Consider the following 27937-nt stretch of genomic DNA (forward strand, 5'->3'; position numbering starts at 1 on the left):
TGCCCCTTACCCTCATCAATTTTTATAACAAGAAAGCAAAGAAAACTGCAGTGATTAAGTACCCACCCAACAACATTACTTATAGAAATAGTTCTCCAAGGATTCGGAGTTTTAATATAATAATTGTCCATGGTTTTCCAAAGATCCAAACCATAACAAGTTCAAATCGTCAAACAAACATACAAAAAACTAAAACAAACTGATTGGATGGATTCCTAGGAGAGGAATATGCATACCATGGCTGGTTGGTTGTTCTCTACTGCTTAACATGGCAACCATCCTGGCATGTAATTATTCACACTCGGCCCTGCTGCCGCCGCCGCCGCCGCCGCCGCCGCTGTTATTGGATCATTCTGGTATCTGAAATTCAATGAAAAACAATTAATCATCAAGGACACAAATTTTCATTATTTATTAACAGAAACAAAAAACAAAAGAACAAGCAAGAAAACATCAATGCGAAAAGAACACATCCACTTATGTTGGCACCTAAACTCCGCTAATCATGTGCTAACCGAGGCCCAAAAGAAGAAAAGTTAGCAAGAGACCAACAAGAAGTAAGAAGCCAAAACAAGTCGAAGGAGAGGAAGACAAATTGTCCAAAACACCAAAAATGAGGTAGATTGGTAAACATTCATATGGTATCTGCAGGAATGAGATTGTTTTGTCTTCAAATCTCTTGGTCTCCTTATCCCCCAAACATTTATGTGTTGTGTTTGGTTAGGAATTTAAAAATGAAATGAGAAATGAAGAAAAAAATTATATTATCAGTGGTTACATAAATCAATTAGTGTAATAATTAGTATTTTGATATTATTATTCACCCCATCCATTATACAAGTTACAAATATCCAAAACTTTTAAAATTATGCCACATCATTTGTTAGTATACTAATTAGTACACTGATTGATACATATAACATTATTCATTATGTTATATTTCATTGGTATTTGTCTCATTTGTTTCCTTTTTATTTTTAAATCTCTACCTAAATCTATAATCCAAACACAATCTCAAAAGATAGAAAACATAGAGATTTGAGATTTGAGAATCTCTTGCCTAATTGAATTCCCAATATATATTTTTTTTTAATGCACTCTCAACTACACAATGTTGTGAGAATCTTGAAACACAAGATTTAAGACACGTTCGTGCGACTAAGAGTGCATCAAAATATGATTACCCTTCTAACTGTCTACTTTCTGTACTTATACATATGGGAATAAGAAGATGAATCAATTTTATTTTGTGTGAAACCCCTTTGCTAATATCTGCATGACAAACTAATAGAAATTTCACTTCATCATAATTTGAAACTAGGAATTTGTTGAAGTAACCATTATAATTTGAAACCAGAAATTTCACTTCAATTCCAAAAAGTTATCTATATATATATTGCGTACGTAACCATTTTATAATTAAAAGAAAAGCTATACAAGCTCCAAAATGCGGCAATTAAAGATCAAAAGACCTAACTTCTAAAATAAAATTCCTCAACCTGAGAAACTATATCATAGAAAATCATGTCATCAGCTCGATTCAAATTGTCAACACTTTTTTTTTTAATGAATATTTTTTCTAAAAAGATAACATTTGTATTTAAAAATTAAAACAAGCTATAAGATTATGCGCCATAATAATTTAGGGATTGTTTGACATTTCTTACCTGGACATATCTTTTTATTTTTATTTTATTTGGGTCATATTACTTTTTTTTTTTTATCACTTTGCACATTTTTTTATGAAATGTTAAAAAAATATATTTATTTAGATCATTTTAAATAATCTGCAGTGAAATAAAAAAATAAAAGAAATTGAAACCAAAGATAAATGTTATTTGGACATACCCAATTTGTAATGTGGGTTCACACTCCAAGGGGTGAAAGAAGGTGTCACCCTGAGGCTGAACTGGTTGTCTGCCGTAGCCCACATCTTGTGCACTTAGATTCCATTGGAGTGAATTTATTGGATTTCCTCCCAACAGCTGGCAAAAGCACCACCCAAAAACTCAACGGAGATTATTTATTTATAAAAAGCCATAATACTCTTTCAGTTGCAAGTGTTTAGTCAATTCATTTGATACAGTGAGAGACGAAAATTAAATTCCAGACTTAAAATATGTAGTTGAATAGTTATAATATTTAATAAGTATGCATGGATATATACTAAGATTTCATACTCTGTGCATAAGATTTCCTAGGTGACTATCACGATTCCCAATTGTCTGATTTGGTATCGTATGTGAGTTCTGATAGTATAAGAATCAAGCGAGTGGGGAAAAAAGTCAAGCACACATCAATTAGCAGCAATGCTATGCATCCATAAAAAAAAATAAAAATAAATTGAAGAGTACATATTTGAAAATGACACATTATAACAAATATTATATCACTTTATGAGGTTAATCTTGATGGTATATGTAAATCTGAAGAAAAAAAAGAAAAAAGAAAAAAAAGTCAAATACACATCAATTAGCAGCAATGCTATGCATAGATTAAAAAAAAAAAAAAAATTATATGCGTTTGTTAGATAGTCGTGATTAGTAGGATACATAAGGTATGCCATTTTTAAAAAATGCCAACAGTTCTAAAAATATTCAAAAAAAATATTTACAAAATGCTCATAATTAAAATGTGTTGATTAAATTTATTTTGGGGTTACCCATATCACCCCCAATTTAAATTTACATTACAGGTGAGCAATTTTTTTTATGCATTTTTTCTAAATACTTTGTATTTTTACTAGAAGCAATAAAACTATGTGCCCAAAAAACAAAAAAGAAAAAAAAAAAAAAACCAAAGAAAAATAAATTTGTGATCATTGTTATTGTGGGTGGTGATCCCCATCACATGTGCATATTTATGTGATTTCTTTCTATATAGGTAAAATAAATAAATATATCTTCTGATTATTAATTCGACATCAAGAATGTAGGTGCATACCCTTTGTTTCAGTGTATTGTTTGCTTCATTAAGGGCGTGTTCCTGCAATTTAAGAAATTGAAACAGATGGATGAAGTTGGTGAGGAATCTGCAATAAGTAAATAAGAAGGAAGCTTCACAATCTTTTCATGTACCTTTCTTTGAAGATCTGTGAGCTGATCCAGCATGTACTGGGTCTGCAGGCAGAAATAGAGGGATTCAAAATTTCTAAACTAGTATATCTCTAAAAACAATTTTTAAAAATAATAATAAAAAAATAAAATAAAAACCTCATAATTTTTATGTTATTATTATTTTTTGTACAAAAATAATGTTTGAAAATTCAAAAACAGCTTTTTGGTGTTTATTTTCACCAAACTAATTTTTAGTACTTTTTAGAAATAGATTTCGTATGCAATTTGCTTGGTTAATCATTTTTAGAAATAGTTTTTGTTTGGTTAAGCATGATAAACAGAAAAGTTAAATACCCATAATTTATGCACGCAGAATGATAATGTAGGATTCGGATTCAATTCTTATATAGTGAGACATACACTTAAAATAAATTTGAATCACTTTAATTTTCTCAATAAAAGTCTAGTCATAAACTCTGGATCATGTTAAAATTAAAATCACCTCAGTTTTAGTTCTCAATTCAATATAAAATTTCCAGTACTGGCCAAGTTTCTGAAGTAAAACCCTTTTTACGCTTGACCATGCTTATTACTCCTATTTTTATAGAATCCCATCATGCTGACCTATACATTTTTATTTATTTGTTTTTATATTTTAGTGATTTAATTATGTATATATAGACTTATTATTTAGACAATTATTTGTTATTTCATGTTTAAATTTGCAAAAAACGTTTGACACTTAAAACTCTATGAAATTATCCATGACAAGTGAATACTCTATAAATGATTTTAAGGCTGCCATGGCAGAGAATGCTGTCTAATCTCAATTTACAGTGGGAAGATCAAGTACCCGTGTCGATCTGATATGCTTCAATGACATATCAAGCTGCCTTTCCAGTGACTCAAGCTCCTTGCTGTTTAGGGGGCCAAGATCCTCACCCAGGAGATTCCTAACATGTTCCAGTTAAAGAAAATTATCATAAATATTCTAACCCTTTCAAGTAAACAACCTTAATCAACAAATTGTATTTATTTTTTGCTGATAAAAAAACCAAAAAAACAAAAAAGTTACCTTTGGGATCGTTGGAGGGCTTCGTAACGTGCTTTAAGTTTCAAATACTCCTGCTGACTACTCAACTCCTATAACCACAGTTAAAACAATTTATGTGGGAAGATCATGGAAAGCACTGAATGCCCAACACTAGAAACAATAATACTATCAAGCTCAACTTGTGAGTGCTTGTTGTCTTCTCAGTTTTGGGTTCTAAATGTTAACAGAACACAACATCAGAGTATATAAATTGTTCACAAATGATCAAAATTAGGTTTACATTAGAAGTGCTATAGCCCAATAACATTGAAATAAATTAAAAAAAAAATAAAATCAAATACATTAATAAATAAACTTGAATGTAATGGAGTTTAGCATGCATATTCATTGAGTTTTTGCATATATTTGGATTTGTAAGATATAGTTGTGAAGTAGCAGCAAAGGTAGTAGTGCAAAAAGCTCATGGTTTATGGGTATGATAAAAAGTTAGGCGTGAAATTTGTTGAGTTTGAAAGAAACAGAGAGCAGGGGTGATTCCATTTTCAAAAACCACAACAACCACACCCCAGAGAGGAGGTTCAAAGAGGCCCATATCCTTTCACCACTAAGAAGACATTTGCAGACGTAGTAAGAGGCGTTTAGGAAATGGGCAGTGATTCTGTTATAGTAAAGGTAGAGGAGTATGGTAATGGGTGGCTCTATAACAGTTTTGTAGTTCATCTAAAAGTCAAATATGTTAACATTAGTTTGAAGATTGAACTTAATGAAAGAGGAATAGATGGGTTTGAAGTTAGAAAAGGTGGATAACGAGAAGTGTTATCCTTTAAGTTCAAGGAGGAAATGGAGACAAAATTGAAGGCCATCAAAGATATTATTGAAGATAGGTGTGAAGACATCATCCAATGGAGGCCAAAGCTAGCTCTTGCACATGAGAGACTAGTATGAATTAGCTGTTATGGCATTCCATTACATTTATGGAATAGGTCCAATTTAATTAAGATTGGTAGCTTATGGGGAGAAGTTATTGAAGGTGCTGAATTCATGCCTCAGTCTTTCGATTATGGTAAACTTAGGATAATCACCAAGTGCATGGAACCTATTAACAAGGTTATCAACTTGGAGTCTAAGCAGTCTTCTCATCCAGTGAGAGTCTTGGAAGATCAGGTAGTAGTAACAAAAACAATCAATCAGTGCTGCAGACGTTAGAAGCATCAAGATGAAGAGAAGGATCATAGCTCAGATAAAGAGGAGGAGGATCATGACTCTAATAGAGATGGTAAGCCATTACAGAACCACATTGATGAGTCAAGTCACCCCATAGGAGGTGAGTCAGCTCAGGGATTTGAACAATACAAAATTGAGGCCAAATGAATGAAGACACGTGGGGATGACAGTGTAATAGAGGTGGACAAAGGATCACAATGGAAGAGTGATATGGAAGTGGCAGGGTCATGCAGCATAGTGGGTAAGGAGCTCGAGACAGAAGCATGCAAAGAACTGGTGGCAGTGCATTTAATGACTCAAAGCCAGCTAATTAGGGTCATGATAGGCAAGTTTACACGTCTGGTTTTATGAGAAGTTTAAGTGGCTCAAGTCTAAATAGGACTGGGCTGAGTTTGGAAGTGGTTTTGGGCCACAATAATTTGAATCATGAGTTGGGTGGGCTGAATGAAGTTCAGTTTGGGCTTTTGCTCTGTGATGCCCATGTAAACAAAAGAGTTGTTGGTGCTGGGCATGAGATTAGAGAGTTCAGTGTTTCTCAGACACAGGATGTCAGCTCAAAGTACAGGTCTGTAGCCTTGAAAAGCAAAAGTAAGGCAAAAGCCAAAAGGAAAAGAAAAGATCAGTTATATCTGGCTAAAAAAGGGTTTCTTCGGTTTGGAAAAAAGAATGGGATTGAAGGGTGCATCAATAAGCAAATCAGCCCCAAAAAGAGCTCTACTTAGAGCGTCTGTAGCTGAAGCCTCACTGTTAGCTTCAATTGACAGTGGAGGGGATAGAGACAAAAGAATCTTGGATGAGGCACAAACATGTTTGCAGATGGGAAAATTATTGGGTGTGGAAATAAATGGAAAGAAAGCTGAAGTTCTAAAAAAGATTGTAGAACTTGAAGTTAAAGATATAAGAAGGATAGAAAGGGGTAATGGTACAGTAGCCTAAATTGTATCCATTGAAGGAGGCTTATAGGTGTATATTTAATTACTATGAAGATCCTATCTTGGAATATTAGAGGAACACGTAGACAGGAAAAGAGGGGGAAGATAAGGAAAATTCTGAAGGAAAAAATGTTGTTGTAGCTTTATTTCAGGAAACCAAAAAATCTACAATAGTAAAAAAGGAAGTGTGAGGAATGTGGGCAAGAAACAAAATGGAATATTTGGCTGTGGACTTTGAAGGCCTAGCTGGGGAACTTCTCTGCATATAAGATCCAGAGGTATTTTAACTGAAGGAGTGTTGTTGCAATAGAAGATTCATTTTGCTCTCAAGTACTTTATTTTCTTCTTTTAATTGTGTTATACTTAATATATATGCACCTAATGAAGTGGGAAATAGGGGAAAGCTGTGAGATTGCTTGTTAAAGCTTAAGAGGGAGTTTTCTAACCCATGGTGTTTGTGTAGAGATTTTAATGAAATAAAAAGCATAGGGGTTGCTTTAGAAGAGATAAAAGAATGAAAGAGTGTAGACACCCCATTTTTTACCGACCTTAAGACTTAGACGTCACCAGTTGAGCGCTCGGTGATGTTGCATATTGTGCTTGTTCTGAGGTTTCAGAGTCTCGGCTGAGAGCCTTGCTTCCGGACTTCGAGGCTCTTTTCGTGCCTTGCCTCGGTTTGCGAACTAGATCCTGTTTTCTCTTCCCGAAGGAAGGGAGAGGTCTCGTAGACCATCTCTTAGTGGCCGTAGGCTACGTTTCGTGGTCGTAGGACACTTTTCCCGTTTGGAGCCTAGTTTCTGGTTTTCGGAGCCGTCGGCCGTGTGCCTCGGTTCGAAACCGCTTAACTACCTCCGTTTGCTCCGGTTTTTGGCACACATCTTATTTCCTCCCTTTAGAGGAACACTGTGGCCCTGGAGACCACCTTCGTGGTCATACGCCACTTCCGGTGCCGAGCAGTCTGTTTTCGGGGCCCCGAACCACGCGTTTTGGCCCCCGAACCTTCGTTTTGCATCCGTTTTGGTCCTTTTTTGGTAGAGACCCTATTTTCATTGTTAGGGAGGTGGTAGGATGGTGGCCGGCCATCTTTTCCCCTAAAAAGTCAATTTTCTCATTTTCTCTCTCCAAAAGCCGATTTTTCTGACAAAAAGCTGATTTTTCTCACTTGTGAGCCACATTTTCTGGCTTTTCATACCACTTTTGTGTTGTGCTCATCTGGAATGCCACCAATATGGGTAGGCCGGCCAGAAATTCATCTTGATCCTTTTGAACCTTACTTAAAAGCTAGATTTTCTCTCTCTTGGGTCACATTTTCTGGTTTTTCTCTACATAGCTCTGTTCTACTTATCTAGGAGGCCACCTTTCTGGGTAGGCCGACCTGCAATTTTGCTTGAACCTTTTGACCCCTGGTCGGCCGACCAGGGGGGGTGGCCTGCCAGCCACTTGAACTGGCCGGCCTGCTTCTTGCTTTTTGCTTTTTCTGAGTGTAGTCTAGCTGTGCCAGCTGGAGACCATTTGGTGTATCCTCCATATACGTGTATGGAGGATACTTGGGACCTTTTTGGATATTTTGAAGCTTCTCCTCTATAAAGGAGAGGCTTGGCTTCTTGTTGAAGGGTTGAACACTTTTGCTTAAGGCTTATAACCTCCATCCTCCATTGTTACTATTCCAAGCTCCAAAATCCTAATTTTCTTGGTCCATTTGCACTACAACCCTTAGCACCACACCTCCATCATCCATTCCAGCACCTTGGAATTCATTTGCAGAGGTTGAAAGCTCACCAACTTGGTCCAAAAGCTGCTGGAGGTCGGCTCTTCAAGGGTAAGTGTTTATTTCCCTTAAACTTGCATTTTTTTGCTTCATTAATTAGCTTCACTTGCAAATATTTCTGGGCTTTGTCATAAACTAGAAAGTGTCATATTTTGAGCTCCTCTTTAACTTTGTTTAAGGGAACTTTACTGTTTGAGGTCATCTACTTCCCATTACTCTCTATCTCTCTTTTAGGGCCATTTTTGCATCATACTTTAGCCTTACTTGTGAACTTTTTCGAGATTTTTTATAAACTAGAGAAAGCCTTGTTTTGACCTCCTCTTTAAGTTTTCTTGAGGTCACTTTTCTGTTTGGAGTCATCTCCTACCTTGCATGCTTCATTCCTTCATATTTAGGGCTATGCATTAGAGCATTCGCATTGGACTTGTTTTGGCCTCTTAGCCATTGAAATTCAGGAGATTTTTAGTGGCTTTGATGAGGTTTTGAGCTTTGAAATCATAGAGGGGTGGCCCTCTCACCCCTCATTTTCTTTACTAGCATCATTGGCTTTCCAAAGGGGCTTTATTTTACATGCATTGAAGTCACTTTTTGGGCCTAATTTTATGGGTTTTAAGGTCTTCCTTAGGTCTGTCTGGAGCCCTTTTGATCATATTTTATGTTTATAGTGCATGTGTAGAACAATTCCATTCAAGGCCTTTTGAGGGGGCCTTTCATCGTATGCTTCCTTGACTGATTTTAGGGCCAATTTTGTGAGTTTTAGGGTTGTCATAACTCATTTTCAGAGTTGGTTTAGCCATGCTAAGTGTCTATCTTGTATGTGCTTAACAACCCCTTGAACGGCCTTCCAAAGAAGCCCCTCATTTTTGCATGCATTGGCTGCATTTCAGTGATTATTTGGGTATATTTTGATATGTTTTATTCACTATTTTTGGCTGGTTTGATGAGTTCTCATTTGCTTCATATACGTGCCATGTAACCCATGCTTGCTAACTAATGTTGCATGCTATTTTAGTCCATCATGTTAGTATCTTTTGGCCATGCTTTAAACTGGAAATGTGCATGTTTTGGGACTTCCTTGGCTCTGTCTTTAGACTTCATGATCAAATAATGCTTGCTTTGTATACTTGTGGTTCAATGCATTGGACTAGTTTTGAGTTTTGGGCTCATTCCACGCATCGGGTGCCATATTTCCATGTTTCGGGATCATTTAGCATCATATTATAATGCTGGAAATTACATGTTCATAGGCCATCTTTCATCCCTTGCCATGCTTTGGTAGAGTGGCATTTGATACCTTAGGTTCGGTCCTCGGTATGCGTGCATGTGTGCACGCATTTCGGTTGTCTCATTTTTATCTCATGGCCACTGATGTGTGTGTGGCTGAGGTCCACTCATGTTGGTGTAAGTCCATTATGCATTGTGTATGCCTTTTCAATTCATAGCATTGCGTATGCTAGGTTGCGTGTTAGAGCTTTGTGTATGCCATGTTACATCGAGTATTGTGTATGCCATTTCATAGTATTGCGTATGCTAGGTTGTATGTTAGTCGCATTGTGTATGCCATCTCATTTGCATTGTGTTTGGGATAGGAGTTAGCCCGAGCACGGGAAACGAGGGACGTTTCGTACTCCGAGTGACGGAACGTGTCAGAATTCCCGGTCGCCGACACTCCGGATTACCCATGATAGAGTTTAGGCGTTGTTGTATTTCCATGTGCATTCATTTTACATTGAGTTGTGCAATTCGACTCCTCGACCATCATGCATCGAGATGCGTGATTGATGGCACGAGGATCGAGGTGTGCATATATATGTGAAAATACTTTGCCATGCCCGTTTCTTGCTCTCTGTTGTAGCAAATCAGAAATCAGCAGCTTTCTAAAGCCTTGCACAGCATTCTGGCATTAATTGCAGGCGAATTGGGGCATCGCAATGGATTTCCACACCAGGCAACTCAAGCATATATCTCCCATCATTCGGAACAAAGCTGAGGCAGTCCATAGGCTTGCATGCTAATTTACTCGCTTTCCTAGATTAATTTGTTAATTAATTAGGATTTTGTAATATTTAATTATTCATTTCGGACTGTATTATCATTCGGACTATATTATTCTTTCGGACCCTTCGAGCAAGGACAATGTTGTAATAAGTGTGCGTACATGTGATGTATGTCTTCCAACCCCACGTCTTTCTCCCTTTTATTTACCAGCTTATGATGGTTAGATTAGGGCATGTTTCAATTAGCATACAGTATGATAGCATGTTCGCATTCATTCATCTGTCTTGCATGCACCGGGCTCGGCGCATCATACTAACTGCATTTGTATTTCAATTCCAAGTTGAATACTTGTTAGTTATAGTATTTCATATGCCATCTTTAGAATAGCCGAGCCTATCTTAGTTGCATTTTGCATGTGTTGCATTAGGCATTTCTATATAGTTAGGATCATGCATAGATTTCTAACCTAGTTTCTGTTTTGGCTCGGAGTACTCAGTAAGTTTTATGCTTTAGCATCCTTGCATGTGTGTGAGTGACTGCCATGATAGCATGCTTACCATGAGGTTAATTGCTTATGTGATATACCTGCCTGAATACCTGTGAGTGAAGGTTGGGTTATCCGAATTGAAATAATTCATTAAATGCGAGTTTTAAGCCCACTAGATAGTGGCAAATCATCTTGTTTTCTAAGCCCACCTGAGGGTGACAAATCCACATTTTAGCCTACTTGCGAGTACTAAACCGTTTTTTAAAATAAACATGAGATGTTTCGTTCCAATTCAGGCGATCTAGTGTATACTTGTATGCTGTGTGCATCACATAGTAAATCTAGGCTAATAACCGGAATAAGAACGCATAATATTTTCAAAACTCGATATCATGGTTAGTAGAGGCCGATCTTTGATCGGGCGAGCGGGGGTGCTCACGAAGTGACCTTCCCCAATTGTACCCAAGTTCCCGAGCCGAGGCAACTTTGGTGATGACGGACACATGGCCTTAGGCAACGAGTCAGGGTTTCCTAAATTTTTCAAAAATAAAATATTTAGGTGGCGACTCTGTATCTGGCAAAGCAGTCCATGTTTGACACTTCTTTCTAAAAAATCTGTTTTCCAAAACGATTTGCCAGATTTGGACTCTTTGATGAATCATCGGTCTTGCATTGCACTCTACGAGATTAGATACAGGACCGTGACACAAATTGAGTCCGAACTGTAGTGAGGCCCGAGAGCGCGTCTACAAAGAGTTCAATGAATTTATTGACAAATGTGAAGTTTATGATCTATCATTACTTGGCAGAAAATATACTTGGTGTAACTCACTAGCAGGAGAAAAGTGGAGTAGAATAAATAGGGTGTTAGTGGATCCTGAATGGTTGGAGGTGTTCAATTTAAAGCTATGGGGTCTCCCAAGGCTCATTTCTAATCACTGCTCTCTGTTGCTAATGGAAGATAAATGGGACTAGGGTCCTAAGCCTTTTAGAATCATTAATGCTTGGAGTCTACATCCAAGTTTTCCAGCTTTTGTGGAGAAGACCTGGAAGGAGGCTGAAGTTAAAGGCTGGGCTGGTTTTGTCCTACAAAAGAAGCTTAAAATATTGAAGGTAGAATTAAAAAAATGGCATAAAGAGGTATTTGAGAGTGTGAATGTGCAATTAAAGGAAGCAGAAGAGGAAATGCATCTTTTGGGTTTATCTGCAGAGTCTAGAGACCTAGATAATACAGAAAAAGACAGAAGAGGAGTAGTCAGAGATCAAGTATGGAGGTTAAGCAAAATGGTTGAGTGGTTGTGGTTGCAAAAATCAAGGCTCAATTGGAACTTGAAAGGTGATAGAAATACCAGATTTTTCCATGTGATGGCCAAGGGTAGACAAAGTAAAAATGAGATCTCTTCAATTTTTGTTGGGAATGTTGTGTATGAAGATCCTGCTCATGTTAGGCAAGTAATCTATAACCACTTCAGAAAGCAGTACACAGAGGATTGGAGAGGTAGACCCAAGCAAGGTGGTCAGTTTAAATCAGTTCATGAATGCCCTGGATTTGAAAGATTGGAAATAGAATTTTCAGAGGCAGAAATCAAAGCTGCTGTGAAGGACTGTGATGGCAATAAGACACTGGGTCAAATGGTTTTAACTTGGCTTATTTTCAAAAGTTTGGAAAATATTTGAAGTTTTTTAAGGAATTTCATAGGAACGAAAAGTTGGTTTTAGGAATTAATAGCTCCTTTATTTCACTAATACCAAAGGTTGAAAATCCTGTTGAGCTTGGAGACTATAGACCAATAAGCCTAGTTGGTTCAGTATATAAAGTTCTAGCAAAAGTTCTATCAAGTAGACTAAAAGGAGTGCTTACTCACATCACCAGTGATACACAATCAGCTTTCATCGGAGGTAAAAACATTATGGGTGGTGTTTTAATTGCTAATTAAGTAGTGGATAGATGGAGAAAAATCAAAATGAGGGGAGTGATTATCAAGCTTGATTTTGAAAAAGGCTTTTGATTCTGTAAATTGGTGCTACTTATCATCTATGCTCTTGAATTTTGGGTTTGGAGCAAAATGGATTAGTTGGATAAAAGAATGTGTCACCTCTGCCAAACTTTCTGTGTTAGTTAATGGTTCACCAATAGAGAAGTTTTTCCCTCAAAAGGGCTTATGAAAATATGACCCTTTGTCTCTATTTTTGTTCAACATTACAGCTGAGGGCCTTAATTTACTTATGTCAGGAGCACAACAGAGTGACCTGATTAATTGGGTGAAGGTTGGTTTTAGTGGAGTGTTGTTATCACATTTACAATTTGTAGATGATTCTATATTGTTCAGTGAAGCTGAGGAGATGGACATGTGCAATATCAAGAGCGTCGTAAGGTGTTTTGAATTGATTTCTAGGCTGAAAATAAACTATCATAAGGGCCAGGTGTGTGGAGTTAATATACCTGAGGAGTCTTTATCCAGATTTGTAGCTAAGTTACATTGTAAATCCAAGGCATTTCCTTTGAAGTATTTGGATATGCCTTTGGGGGCTAACCTAAATAAGAAGGCAACTTGGAAGCTAGTTCTTGATAAAGTCAGAAGCAAACTAGCAGGATAGAAAAGGAAACTACTATCATTCTCATGGAGGCTCACTCTATTAAAGTTTGTGACCTCTGCCTTGCCACTATTCTATCTATCTTTATTTAAAATGCCTATAGGGATAGCAAGAGAATTTGAGAAATTGCAAGCTGTTTTCCTTTGGGAAGAGTGAGAGTCAAGAAAACCAATTCACCGGGTTAAATTGGATGAATTAACAAAGAGTGAAGCAGGAGGGGCTTAGGCATTAGGAGAGTTAGGTTGGTAAATGATTATATGTTATTAAAATGCAGTGGAGATTTGGCATAGAGAAAGATGCTTTGTGGAGAAAGATTATTTACAGCAAGTATAATTTAGATGTTAAAAGCTGGTGTTCTTCTTCTATCTCAAGCAGCAAATACTCATATGTGTGGAAAGGAATCATCTCCATACCAAAGAGGAGTAATAGTCTGAGATGTCAAGGTAGGGGATGGTAAAAGAACCAACTTCTGGAAGGACAAATGGTGTAGCAATTATTGCTTGAAAGATGAATTCCCTATTCTTTATGGATTGGTGACGAAGAAGGAGGAAACCCTGAGATCAATATATAACAGGAGGGTTGCTTTAGGGAATTGGAACTTTCAATTTAGAAGAAGGTTGTATGACTGGAAAGAAAGGGAAGTAAGTAGGCTCAAAGTGCTTCTAATGTGTGTCACTAGTTTATGTGATGATCTGGAGGACAATCTAGTCTGGTTAGCTGCAAGATCTGGTCTGTTTTCTGTCTCCTATGTCTATCGAGTGAAATTGACTCCCTTGGTCCCTCCGTTATTACTTATAAGTTTGTCTGGAACAAATTTGCACCTCCAAAGGTTCAATTTTTCTGTTGGTTAGCCTGGAAAAACAGAGTCAAGACAGCAGACTTTCTTTAGAAAATTAGAGTGATTCAAGCTAATGCTCTAGCCCTCTGTGTTTTTTTGTAAAGCTAAGATTGAATTTACCTGCCATGTGCTGCTACATTGTCATTTTGCATGGAAGGTTTGGGCTGCAATGATGGATTGGTGGGATTTGCAAGGGGCTCTACCAGGTTCTGTGGAAGCTGTATTTCATTGGTGGGAATGTGATAAATTGAACAAAAAAGCAAAATTGATATGGAAGGTCATTCCCTTGACTGTCCTATGGTTACTGTGGAAGCTTAGATATGAGTGCATTTTCGAATCTGCTACACTTCAGTTGGAGAACTTGTGTGATTTGATTAAAATTAGAGTTGCACTGTGGCTGAACCAAAGATTCAAGGATTTTCATTTCACTATACAAGACTTCTTGACCAATCTGAGACAACTAAGATGGAGTTTAGAGAGTAGATTTGTTATGGGCTGCTGATATAGAGCTCTTTGCTGTTGATATAGATTTGTTCTGGGCTACTGATGCGGAGTTTGGAGAGTAGATTTCCTTCCTTGGGTCAAGCAGTATTGTGCTATCCCTTGGGTTAGTGTCTTACTAACTGTGGGTGGTGTTAGCTAATGATCTTTGTCTTTTTGTTGATAATTGTCAATATATTTGCTTGATCATTATTAATAAAATTTCTCTTTGGCTGTTTCAAAAAAACTTTTCAATGGCATTACAATAAGCTGAAGTACTTGATATCTAAGGTTCACTAATAAAGTACTCTAAAGGCCAATGATTTTTCACTGATGCTATTTGGTCAGAAAAATATCCAAAATTTGAATTGTGATGTGGATAAAAATGTAATTGGTGGTACAGTTGGAGTTAAACGAACAGTTTGACACTGAATCATACGATGTTGTTAATTGAAGAAGCAAAATCAACCACGTGTAATGATGCAGCAGTTGGGATGTGCCCCTCAAACAATGATGCAATCTCCACTGGCCTCTATCATTGTTGTATTTGTTGTACCTTTTTCATCAATACAATCTTCTTTTTTTGCCAATTAAAAAAAGAGAACATAAAAATCAACCACATGTAACAATTTAATTTTTGTTAAATTTCGATTTGCTGCAAATGAGAGATTCACAAAAGGCCTTAAGGTAGTATTTGGTTTGGGAGATTGAGTTTTAGAGTATTCTTTGACCTCCCTGACCATTTTCCTAAATTAATGAGTGGTACTTCGTTTCCAATGTAAAGTCTTTTCATTTTTACCAAACTAAACATAAAATTGGATATTACGATGAAATAACCATTCAATTTCAACTTCATTCTCGTAAACTAGACCACTACACAAGGGGTTTATAGAAATTTGTAAAATGCTATCTGGGGAATAAGTGAAAAGGGTGAGCGGGTTTGCTCTACAAATGCATCTTACTAACCTTTTATTGCAAAACCTATCATATTGATCACTCATCTTCTAATAATACTCAAACAATTATAAAAAAAAAATATTCACCTTCTAAAAAAGAAATTAAAATTAAAATGAATCTAATCCACCAGCAACTGTGTTGTCTTTCTAGTGCATGCAATAGCATGAATTTCCATATTATTGTTGACACCAAACAATAATTGTCAATCGACTATGGCTTATCTATTATGGCCAAGTCTCGTTAATTGATTGTAACTTGTCAATTATGGCCAATCTAACTTCATTCATTGTGACCTGTCGATTTTGATCGGTCAATTCAGATCATAATCATCTTCAAAAATTTACTATGGTCATAATTATATTATTATTATTATTATTATTATTATTATTATTGCTAGTAGTGTTTTAAGCTTGCGTGGGAGGAAAATGACAACGTGGATCATAGTATCATGGCTCCGGAACAACATGGGATTTGGAAACTAAAGGAGGTGATTCGAAGAATAGTGGGCCATAGCACCAAGGAAAGAAAAGTGGAACATGGGGAGGCACTCCTTGGTGACAAGTTGAAAGGTGAACATGTGGGACTTTATGCTAAGAATGTGGATTGATTCAAGGAACTATGGGTTGGTTTTTCATTTATTGAATAACTGTTTTGAAGAACTGCTTTGGGCAGTTTTCATTTGAAAATATGCCTATAAAAGACCAAGGGAGATACAAGAGAAGGGTCTTTAACAAAATTCACAATTCATGTGAAATCCAGAAGTAGTCTATCTTAATTTAGGAGTAATTCATCTGTAATTTAGCGTTTGTATACAGTTTGGCCCTGTCGATTATAATCATTTTTAGATTTGTAATTTAATTCTTGAAATTAAGTGATAAGTTTGAGCGTTATTCAACCGAATTTCATTTTGTTTGCATTTGTTTTTTCACATAATAACTTTCAAAAAAGTCTTTCAATCTGTCAAGGCATAAGACATCAACCACATTACTTGATCAGTTTGTTTATTTGTAAAAATTAATTTTCCTATCAACTCTTCCTTATCTGTTTGATCCAAATCAAATTTTTACTAACAATTACCATAACCTTTTGTTACATTAGGAACAAAAAAAAAAAAAAAAAAAAAAAAAAAAAAAAAGAAAATTCCTTGTAGACAAGTAGGCTTAAACGTACTTAACGTACTAACTAGTACGTTTATAAACACCTGACATAGTCAATAATTCTCCTTATAGGCTCAAAAGTACTAAACAAGTACTACTACTGACATATAGTTAATAGTTGAAAGCAACGTCATTAATTAAGAATGATGCACCAATAACTTTCAGCAAGTCAAGAGTTATATTGGGTCTTTATGAGTTGAATGTGATAGGGTGGAGGTGCTTAGCAGCACTGTTGTTTGCAGGGGCTGCAGGATTCTTGGACTGTTTCTGGTGTTTGTTTGTGTTTGATTGCTGGTAGTTCTGTTTGGTGCCTTGAGATGATTGTGTTTTTCTTGTTCATTGGTTTGGTTTCCCCCCAACCCTTTGGCTTGAGCTAGTATATGGTAGGATGTTTCTCGTAATGTCAACATAATTGGGATAAAGAAAAGTTTTGTGATGCTTTTTGCCCTTTCCTTTCGCTTTATTGATGTTATTCATATTGTATATATGTTTGACGTGATTAATAAAGTTTTTTTTGTCGATAAAAAAAAAATTACAAGTCTCTTAAAAACTCCTATGCAAAATAAAAATTATTAGTTGGTCTTAGGGCGCCATGTGACCATACTCTACACCAATCACAATTCATTATATCCTCTCATATTCCTCAATCACTCAACACAAATTCATGAGCTTCATTCTCTACCAATCACAACACCATTGGGGCACCACGTAACAGTGCCCCAAAGACTAACTAATAACTTCTCCATGCAAACAGAGAAATTATTGATTGGTCAAGAAGCAGTGCCATGTGACGCTCCACATGCATTGTAATTGGTGGAAGTGATGGAGTTCATAATTTTGTATTAGATAATTTAAAAATATAAAAAAACATAAACATTTATAATTGACCTATAACTACAGGACGCTTCATGACAAACTAATAATTTTTCATTCAAACAACCTCTACCCCAGTTCAACAAAAGTAATAACAATCAAATGAAATAAGATGGGAAAGCAATTGAACCACGTGCGTGGCATTGACAACTAAATATATGCATGGAAGGCAACAACCAAAGCAAAATAAAGTGAAAAAGATAGTAGTCTAAATTTTTGTTGTTGTTGTTGGGTGTTGCTATGCCTGGAGTCTTGAAAAATCGTTTTTTTGTTTTTTTAAAAAAAGATTGGGTTTGCTATTTGGGCCTATTGGTTCTACTTTTGAGTCCCGTTTCGATAATTTAAATTATTCATATTTTAATATTCATCGAGTATATTATTCTTGCAAAAAATCAAGTCAATTTTTTTTTTTTGTGATCAGCAAACAAAAGAGGATTATATATAATGAACACAAATATATCAGGAACATAGCTATTGAAACCAAACAAACTTGGCACCAATGAGCTAGCCCAATCAAGTCAATTTGATAACAATAATCACGTGTTCAGATTAGTTTTGTACGAACCGTTTATTTTCTTACCATTTATTTATTTTTTCATAATAAACTGATTCGAGCACGTGGTTGCCATTATCTGATTGACTTGATTTTTTGTAAGGATGATTTACTCAACGAATTCCAAAACGTGTACGGTTTGAATTATTAAAAAGGGTCCAAAAATGGATTCAAGAGGCCTAACAATACCTCTCTAATCTGATTAAGGACTTGAGAGAAGTCCGGTCCTTAAAAAAATCTCCATTTTTTTAGTGGTGAGAATACTTTAATCGAGTTAAGGTCAATAGATTTTTTTAAGTGGTGAGAATACTTTAATCGAGCTAAGGTCAATTAAGAAAAGGGACAAAGGGCAATTTCATGAATCACCACATAATTTGACTTCTAAATTTGAATAAGAATTTGTTTTGCCAAGTCTCAAAGAATGCAAGACTCGTCATCTATATGATGATTTTTTAGGTCAAATGTATCACAAGATTGTTATTAGTTGCTATCAGCCTACTTCGAACCCTAAATCTTAACCATAAAACAAAAAGCTAACTCTTTTAGAACTTTCATGCATAATATTTCAAATAGAATTAGTTTTTCACCAATCAATATTTGTTACCATTTTATTTCACTACATGTATATGGCAAGATATGATAAATATTTCACTACATTTATCACTAGTCAATTTTTCTTTTGCTAATCAAAAAAAAAAAAAAAAAAAAAAATACAATATGACAAGATATATGTTTTTCTTATTTATTTGTATTTTTTTCAAATGTGGAATCAATCACAAACATTCAACAAAGTAGAAACACAAAAAAATGGTAAAATCTGGTGACATAATATTTGTGTTTAGATTTTTCAGCTTTAGTCCCCAAAATGCATTGACCAAGTGCCGTATGTCAATTTATTAAAAAAAAAAAAATACAATTTACAAAAAATCAATGAAAAGGCTGGTGATACGATAAGTTAGGGTGAACAAAATCAGATTATAAGATTACTACCAAAATAATGGAATGAAAATTCAATCCTACCAGTTGACAAGAGGATAGTTCTTGGTAATTTCAAAAAAGTTACTGGCGTTGCCTAATTTAGGACACGTCTAGTTATATTTGGTATTTACTTGGCTGTCAAGACCAAATAATTTAGCCAAGTGTCTGAATTTCCTCTTCCTCATACAAACTTGCCCTTTTCTTACCAACATAAAAAATCTCTTGATTGAAAATTTACTCCCCAAATTTCCTCCCAAAATATTTCATCTCTCCTCTTTCTCTGATATTTTCTATCAGTTTCAGCATCATGTTTTTAAAACCCTACTTAGCCTTGCTCCCAAGTTCCAACCCATGTTGAATGTTTCAACTTTCAACCCATAAAGACTTCATCACAAGTCTGCCTTCAGTATTCTCAGGTCTCCAATATTTCAGATTGCTAGATAGATACATTTTTATTATTTTTCAATGTATATTCATCTCATGTGTTGTTTATGGAGTATATATTTAATGTGAGCAGCAGAGGAGATATCTGGGTGTGTGGAGATACAGGGGTTTTATTGCCTGGTATCATCTGGTGCATCAATTGGTTTGTAGACGCAGGGGTGGTGAGAAGATGTATCAAATGATAATTGGGTTGCTATCTTTGATGGTCTGTTGCTTGTCACTAGACAATGGAAATTCGTAGTGGTTGATGTCAGAAGAGAGTTGATGGGAGTGATGATTTTGTGTTTTTTATTGATGTTATATCATTCGTCTTGTACTTTGATTTTTATCAATAAATTTTTTACCCACAGAAACTTTTTTTTATCAGTAAAAAAAATTGGAATGTATATTTGAAAAAAAAAAAAAACTGTTTAATGTATTATTTTATAGTTCATGTCTATTTATTACATCAATTAATTGTTTTTCTCAATTTTTTGTTTGTTCGTTTGTTTATTTTCTATTGATTTCAAACTAGGACCACATTTTTCAACAGGCTGACAATGGAAGAAGAGATGTTTAGTACGATTGAGGATGTCAAAATGAATGTGATTGTGGAGATTTCTGATCGGATCAGCCCCAGTCATCCAAAAAATGACAATATTGATTTCCCATCAAAATTCAAAGGTGTTGTGCCACAGCCAAACGGGCATTGGGGGGCACAAATCTATGCCAACCACCAAAGGGTTTGGCTAGGGACCTTCAAATCTGAGATTGATGCTGCAATGGCCTATGACAGTGCATCCATCAAGCTTCGTACAGGTGACAACCACAGAAACTTTTCATGGACCAATATCACTGTTCATGAGCCTAAATTTCAAAGCTTTCATAGTACAGAAGCAATATTGAACATGATCAGAGATGGATCCTATCCATCCAAATTTTCAGATTTTATGAGGAGCCAAACGGGGGAACATGAAATAGGTCACAACCTAATGAGGATGCATGACCATGCAGGCTTTTCTTGTAAGTTACTTTTTCAAAAAGAACTCACACCAAGTGATGTAAGTAAGCTAAATAGGCTTGTTGTCCCAAAGAAATATGCAGTTAAGTACTTCCCTCCCATTGTTGAAAACACCGAAGAAAACACGGATGGTGGGAAGGTAGATGAGGTGCATCTCTTTTTCTATGATAGGTCGATGAGTTTGTGGAAATTTCGGTATTGTTACTGGAAAAGTAGCCAGAGTTTTGTCTTCACAAAGGGTTGGAATAGATTTGTGAAGGAAAAGGAATTAAAAGCAAATGATATCATTGCTTTCTACATATGTGAGGGTCAAGAAAAAGCGAAAGAAGCTCAGGCTTTCTATGTAATCGATATAGGGTACAACGGGGGTGCAAGAACTGATAGGGTGGTTGAGGGGATTGGCCAGAATGTTGATATGCAAGTAGATCTATGTCACGGGTTGGGACAATATTTTGACTGTAGGCTATTTAGGGAAGAGAAAGAAGAGTTTGGGGATCAGAAGGTGATTACAGGACTGGTGGAAGCACCAAATGTGAAGAAAAGTGTAAGACTTTTTGGTGTTGACATCAATTGAGTCAATTTTTTTTGTAGGGCCATTCCTTTTTTCTTTTTATTGTTCCATGGTTATAGTCCTTAATATGTTTGATGATTCATGTCAAGATTTTGGAGCAATTTTCAGACTATATCTAAGGTTAATGTTGGAATTGTTAGAAGCAGAGTTTTGGTGTGTTTTGTGCACACATTTATACGCAACTTATGATTAATAGTGAAGTCAATGTTTTTGATTAATAGTGAACTCGTTTTGTTTGAAAATGAATTACACATTATGCATTTTATCAAATACAAGTCTTCTATATGAAACCCTAATGCATCATAAAGAACATCTATTCATGTGTCTTCATGTGAAATTAAACGAAAATCCAACTAATAAACTAATATCTGGTTCTTTGTGACATTAACTAAACCACATTAGGCAACATAAATTTCATGTCTTATGTGTGTGCTTTTATCAACTCAAAATTACTAGTATTGAATAAAGAATTTATGATTATGCCTCACAGTACACTAAGCAAACACATCTCAAGTTCATGCAAAAATTGATTTCATTCGATTAACCTGCTTGTCTCTTTTTCTTTTTTTTTTCTTCTTTTGATCAGCAAAAATAATTCCATTGATGAAGCAACAAGGTACAAATACATTAATTCAACGCACTATGTCTTGATTTAGTAGCTGATCATTAACTCTGGGTCTTGATTTAGTAGCCGATCATGATTAGTCTTGTTTTGGGTGCCAACTTAGTTAGGATGCTTAACTTTGACAATGATGCAATTTTCTTTCCAAGCTATGTGTTCCTTTTTCGTTATAATAAAATTTGTTATAATAAAATTTGTTTTCTTAGCGGCTCAAAAAAAAAAAAAAAAAAGTCTGGGTCTTATTGGAGATTATTTAGTAGCCCTCAATTTTTATTTTTTACTTTTGAGGTTTTTTTCTTCATTTGACACCTTGAGGAAGCTAAATTTGTCTAAAAGGCTGTATGCATATATTGCTATTCTTAATTTGGCTGCTTTGAAGATTGTTTTGTTCAGCTTTAATTTGGCTGTTTTGTTCTCTCCAATGGCTGCAACTAGATTGTTTTGTTCACTGCAATGGCTGCAACTCAGCATCTCAGAGTGGTGGCAATCAGCTCATTGGCTGCAACTAGTTTGTTTTGTTCATTGTAGTTGGGATCAGTTGTTGTTTTTATTTTGTTTTGTTTTGCTTTGTGTGCTGGTTTCTCACCAGCTTGGTGCTTGGAGCTTGAACTAGTTTCAAACTCCTCTTTATTGATATATTCTATCATACTTTGTATGTTTCTTATCAATAAAGATTTATTTTGCCGATCAATATATATATATTGCTATTCTTAAGATTTCAAGTATGCTAGCTCCAACCAAAAAAACAAAAGCTTCAAGTGTACTATATTTATGGATACTAAGTTGTGTCATGCATATATACTATTTTTAGTGCTTGTAGTATGCCAAATTTATCACTACCAAGCTGTATCATATGCATATATGCTATTTTTAAAGCTTCAAGTATATTTTTTTTTATCAGCAAAAAAGTTTTATTGATAACCACGAAGTAATACAGAGTGATATAAAGTGATAGAAAAGCTTCAAGTATATTTATCAATACAAGCTATCTTAAAAGTACACCTAAGATTCTTTTGTGCCGAGAATTATTTAATTCTACTAATTTAGGCAAAGAAAAAGTTTGTAATGCACTATAATTTTTTACCTTTGTATATTTGAAAAAGTGTGTGTGAAGGTGGACTTGTATTTTTCTAGTTTTATTAATTCGGTCTCCAATAGTTCCAATTGATTCGATTTTGCCCATAAATTTTGCATTTTGTTTCAATTTGGTCCAATCAATAATGCATTTTGTGATTTTTTTTAATAGAAATTGCGCATGTCATGTGGCTTATGTTGAGTGGCAAAATGGTCAATTCAACGATGCTCCCTATAAAAGGAGAAGGAGGAAGAGGAGGTAGTGGAGGTGGAGGGGAAGGGGGATCACCTTTCTTTCGGAATCATGGTGAAGTAAAAATGTGTTTAAAAGCTACATTTATGCTGACCTAAGTTATATCAATTGAATAAGAAACAAAGGATAAAAATGGAAAAATATTAAAAGTTGAAAACCATTTTTATCCTTTATTTTCTTAATTGTTTTTATGTTACGCAACCATAGGGTAGAAACATGAGTAGCAATGATTATAATCTATGTTAAAATTTAATATTGAACAAGACAATTACCAAGGCCTCCCTTGCTGATACATTTGGCTCTGGTGCTCCGTAGTTGCACTTTTGGTACCTCTCAAGCGTTTTGAGCATGCTGGACATAAACTTAAAATATTTAGTAGGAGAGACAAAGACCTATTTCAAAAAGAAAAAAGGAGATATAAATTCAAATAAAGAACAACTGATCATTCCAAAGAATTATCAACAAAAAAATTGCCCATAAACTTAAAATGTTTAGTAGGAGAGACAAAGACCAATTTCAAAAAGAAAAAAAGAAGATATAAATTCAAATGAAAAATGAGCGATCATTCCAAAGAATTATCAACCAAAAAAATTGCCCACGTTATTAAAGGATTTTTTAAATTTAGGTTTATTTTATTCTTTGTTAGGGTTCTACATAGGAAAGTCCCTAAGATATTATTTTTACAATAGACTTGAAATCCACAATACAACTCCTTTACAAAAAGGTTGACAAATTCCACATCCAAACAGACTATTTTTGGAACACACCGCTAACATGACTGGAACCATTAGTTTGCATTTTTGTGTTTTTTTGTTTTGGATAGTCATTAGTTTGCATTTCTCTTTGGTTTGAGAGAGTAGGGCTTGTAAAGAAGTGCTAACACATTCAATGCATACGCGTGTAGACAAGGCGCACACATTTAAAAGGATATGAGATGATGTGAAATAGTAATTTGCAGAAATTTATATTTTTAAATAAATAAATGAAGCATCCTTTCTTTCACACTGATATATAGGATATGGTCATTTAGTCATAAAAATCAGATTATTTCACTAGAAGTGATGCAGTGGGAAATGCAAAATAAAGAAAATAAGGTAATGTTCTTTGAGTCCGTTGTTTCAATGATAAATACTGGAAGCAATATCCTTCTCTAGATTCGTTAATTTACAAAGAACATCAATAATAAAGGCTTAACAATTGATGATTCTCAAAAAAATAACCAAGATTAGAATAAAATAGGATAAATTTAAAATTTTATTGATCAGTCTTAAGGCTTACAATAATCATTTATAATGAAAGCAAACCTAATATGGTAGGAAACAATTGGAATTGTCAATTACTTAACTAGAAAAGTAGAAATAAGAACGAAAATGATCAAAATGGAAATATTGAAACAAAAATAAAAATAAACTAATAGTTTAGGCAGCTATGATAATAGCATATTCAACATAATCGAATTCTAACTTCTAAGTTAAGAATAATTAAAGTTACAACTTTTTAAAAGCAACAAAATCTCAAAATTGAGCGCCTAAATAATGAAACTCACAAAAAATTCATCGGTGTCCATGGCAAAGCGATGAATCCTAATTACAACAACATTCTCCATCAACATACCAAATTTTATACCATATTGAATATGTGCCGTTTGATTCCAACTAGCATTTTTTGTCTTTATTTGGCCAAATGTGTATCTATTTGGTTTTAAAATGGGTAAATTATACTAACAGTCTATATAGTTTAGGATTTATGTCATTTTAATTCTTGACTTTTCAATTGTCACACATTTAATCCTTAATTTTGAATCTCGTTTCAAATAAGGACAATTGAAAATATCATTGTACAATTTCATCCTTAATTTTGAATCTCGTTTCAAATAAGGACAATTGAAAATATCATTGTACAATTTCAAGAGCAAAGTCGTTAATTTGATAAAATATAAACTAATTTGACAAAAATAAATATCAAAAAATTATTTTTGAATTTTTAAAATTATTTCTACTCACCAAAAATAAAATTATATCAAATTGATAAATCTTTTACATATTTATTTATTTATTTTTACAAAATTAATTTTTAATATATATTTAGATGATGATTATGTAATAGTTGGTTGTTTTTATTTTCGTTAAATTAATTTCTATTTTTTCAAAAGTCAAATACGACAACAAATTTGATATCATTACTAAATCAATCCATTAAATTAAAAAATTCAAAACTAAAAACATTTCATATATTAGATATATCAATTACACATTAAAAACCTAATTTTTTTTTTATTAGCAAAACAAAAACTTTATTGATGAAGAAAGCATAATACATGCAAAATTACATCAACAAAGCATGGAAGTGCAGAAAGCATCATAGTTAAATTTAACAATCCCAACTAGATTGGCACTATAAAGGAAGCACAATAACCATCTATTACATGATAATCATCCAAAAATATTTATTAACAACAAATATAACCATTTATTACATGATAACTATCTATTAAAAGCTTAACAATCATCTATTACATGATAATTATTAAAAAATATATGTTAACAACAAATATAACAATTTATTACATGATAACCATCGAAAATCATCAACAAAAACAACCCTCTATTATATTTTTTTTGATAAGCCAAAGGAAACAACTTTATTGACATCAAAAAACGGATTACATCAATAAAGCAAAGGCGAAGAGCATCGAGCATCATAGTATTACCCTTCATCCCAACTAGGTTGACACCAAGAGCAACACCCAATCATCTATTATATGATTATCATCCAAACACATACTAATAATTAATTTGGCAAAAAAAAAAAAATAAATGTGTAAAAGATTTATCAATTTTACATAATTTTATATTTAGTGAGCAGAAATAATTTTAAAAAAATTAAAATAATTGTCCTTGTTTAGAACAAGATCCAAAATTCAAACTCAAATGTATTACAATTAAAAAATTAAAGATCAAAATAACACGAATCCTAAATTATAGGGACTGTTAATATAATTCACCCTTTAAAAATTGTATAACCAAGAACGCAGCATCAAGAAACAACTCTTAAACACAAAATAATATCTCAATAATGTCGTATTTGTTTTACCAGTAGCAACTCTTAAGCAGAAAATATATCAAATTGTTGTGCTGCCCTTGTATCAATAATCTCTCATTTTTTAAAAAAATTCTTTTTTACTGATCAAAACAAATATAATAGTTTTGTTTGGCATAATCTATTTTAGCCCATCTTTTTATCTTTTTTAAGTCACATCAATCAATATCTCCTCTCTATTTTTTTACACATCTTTTTATAAAAAATCAAAAAGTGCACTTACCACTTTTTCATTGATTAAAAATTTTAATTAAAAAAATGTTTAAAATTTTTTTTTAAAAATAGAAGTAGAACAACTACAAACAGAATCATATGCAATCAGAAATATATATATACACCACTAATATAAATTTTTAATATTTGGAGGAGAAATATATATATACCACTAATATAAATTTTCAATATTTAGAGGAGAGAGGTACTAATCCTGCGAACAAAAGCTTTAAACTCATTGTACCAAAAAAAAAACCTTAACTCCACCCAACTTTGGAAAGCTCAAACCCTAAAATCAGATGCAGGTTTAGAAATGTCTACATCGGCTTCACTGAGGAAATGGAGGAGAGAGAGAGAGAGAGAGAGAGAGTACACTCACAACTCAAGACTGATCTGAACTCAGATAGACTGATTGAGTGAAAACTGTGAGATCAAACCTCTTCTTCTTCTTATATATTTTTATTATTATTTTAAAATAATAAATAAATAAAAACTTGCAGAAGCAGGTTATGAAACATCTCCAATCTAGCCCTATATTCAATTCTTTTTATTATAAAAAAAATGAAAAAAAAAAAAAACCAATTTCCATTTCTGAGATACAAATCTAAGATCAGGTAGAATCTCCAATAAGAAGACCAAAACAGTTGTTGAATTCATATTTATATATGTACACAAGCATGTAGAGAGAGAGAGAGAGAGAGAAGGGGGGGGGGCTTATAAACTGAACAAATCTACAGTAAGTAGTGGAGAGAAAAAGAAATTGAACTAATTGAAATGATGTGCAACATAAAATCACCTTCATTTTCCTATATTTTAGGAGAGCTCATTTCTTACCAAATTTTTTTTTTTTTCCAAATTAGATTCTTCGGCTAACTGAACTTAAAAAGCAATGGATCAGATAATTTCAACACAAAATCAGACAAAGAACAAATGCAAACGTCTAGGAGTTTAAGCAAAGCAAATAAAATCAAATTAAATAGAAAGAAAAAGCAAGGAAATGAAAATGAAAAAGAAAAGAAAAGAAAAGGAAAAAAACTTGTTGTTTTAAGATTTCCACTTGCAGATCTAACAACAACACAAGCACGAAATTCTAAAAACACCGAAACATTCATGAAAATGGAAAAGCTCAAGATCAAAGAAATAAATCACAAAAAAGAAACACGACTACTTTTTTTTCTTTCTTTTTCATTGAGCGACTTAGATCTAAAAGCAGAATCAAAACAGAAAAATAGAACCCTAGAGAGAGAGAGAGGGGGGGAGAGAATGAGAGAGGAGAGAGAAAAAGAGGAATTTGTTCTATTATAGTGGAATACCTGGAGCTATTGCAGAACTCATAGAGCTTTCCCCTATTGGAGAAGATGATCAGAGCGACCTCAGCATCGCAGAGAACGGAAAGCTCGTAAGCTTTCTTCAAAAGGCCATTCCTTCGTTTAGCGAAGGTCACTTGCCTGTTGATCTTGTTCTCTATCCTCTTCAGCTCAACCCTACCTCTCCCCATATTCCCTTTTTAATCTCTCTTTCACTTCAAAAAACTCCTCACAAACCAAAAAAAAAAAAAAGAAGCTTACTAGACAATTTTTTCAGTACCTCACTTTGCTTTCTAGCTTTTCCTACCTTGCATCGCTATATATATACATACACGCCCACATGTATTTTCAGAGTGCACCCTTTTTGAGTCTATACAAGTTACAAGTTACAACTCTTCTCTCTC

At 34.2% G+C, this 27937-nt stretch overlaps 1 protein-coding gene and 1 pseudogene across 1 annotated transcript; one reads left to right on the plus strand and one right to left on the minus strand.

Moving 5' to 3' along the window:
* Positions 1–79: 79 nt before the first annotated feature.
* On the minus strand, positions 80–27937 carry LOC114293731 (agamous-like MADS-box protein MADS4). Its single transcript, XM_028237857.2, has 8 exons — positions 27540–27937; positions 23187–23265; positions 4132–4199; positions 3910–4009; positions 3078–3119; positions 2944–2985; positions 1849–1985; positions 80–360 (listed from the first exon to the last, which is right to left on the minus strand). The coding sequence occupies exons 1-8, from the start codon at positions 27722–27724 to the stop codon at positions 264–266; spliced, it is 750 nt and encodes a 249-aa protein (XP_028093658.2). The 5' UTR covers positions 27725–27937; the 3' UTR covers positions 80–263.
* Positions 19934–21232, plus strand: LOC114293545 (AP2/ERF and B3 domain-containing transcription factor At1g50680 pseudogene; annotated as a pseudogene).

This window comes from Camellia sinensis, chromosome 5, assembly GCF_055761805.1.
Source record: "Camellia sinensis isolate YWXY chromosome 5, ASM5576180v1, whole genome shotgun sequence".
Taxonomy (NCBI): Eukaryota; Viridiplantae; Streptophyta; class Magnoliopsida; order Ericales; family Theaceae; genus Camellia; species Camellia sinensis.

Bases quoted from the DNA above. Each gene is read 5' to 3' on its own strand.
- LOC114293731 (XM_028237857.2), bottom strand. From the start codon at position 27,724: ATGGGGAGAGGTAGGGTTGAGCTGAAGAGGATAGAGAACAAGATCAAC. The intron at 3,120-3,909 runs GTACTTGATCTT...TTCTGCCTGCAG, and splicing joins AGCATATCAGATCGACACGG to ACCCAGTACATGCTGGATCA. The intron at 361-1,848 runs GTATGTCCAAAT...ATTGAATTTCAG, and splicing joins GAACCCACATTACAAATTGG to ATACCAGAATGATCCAATAA.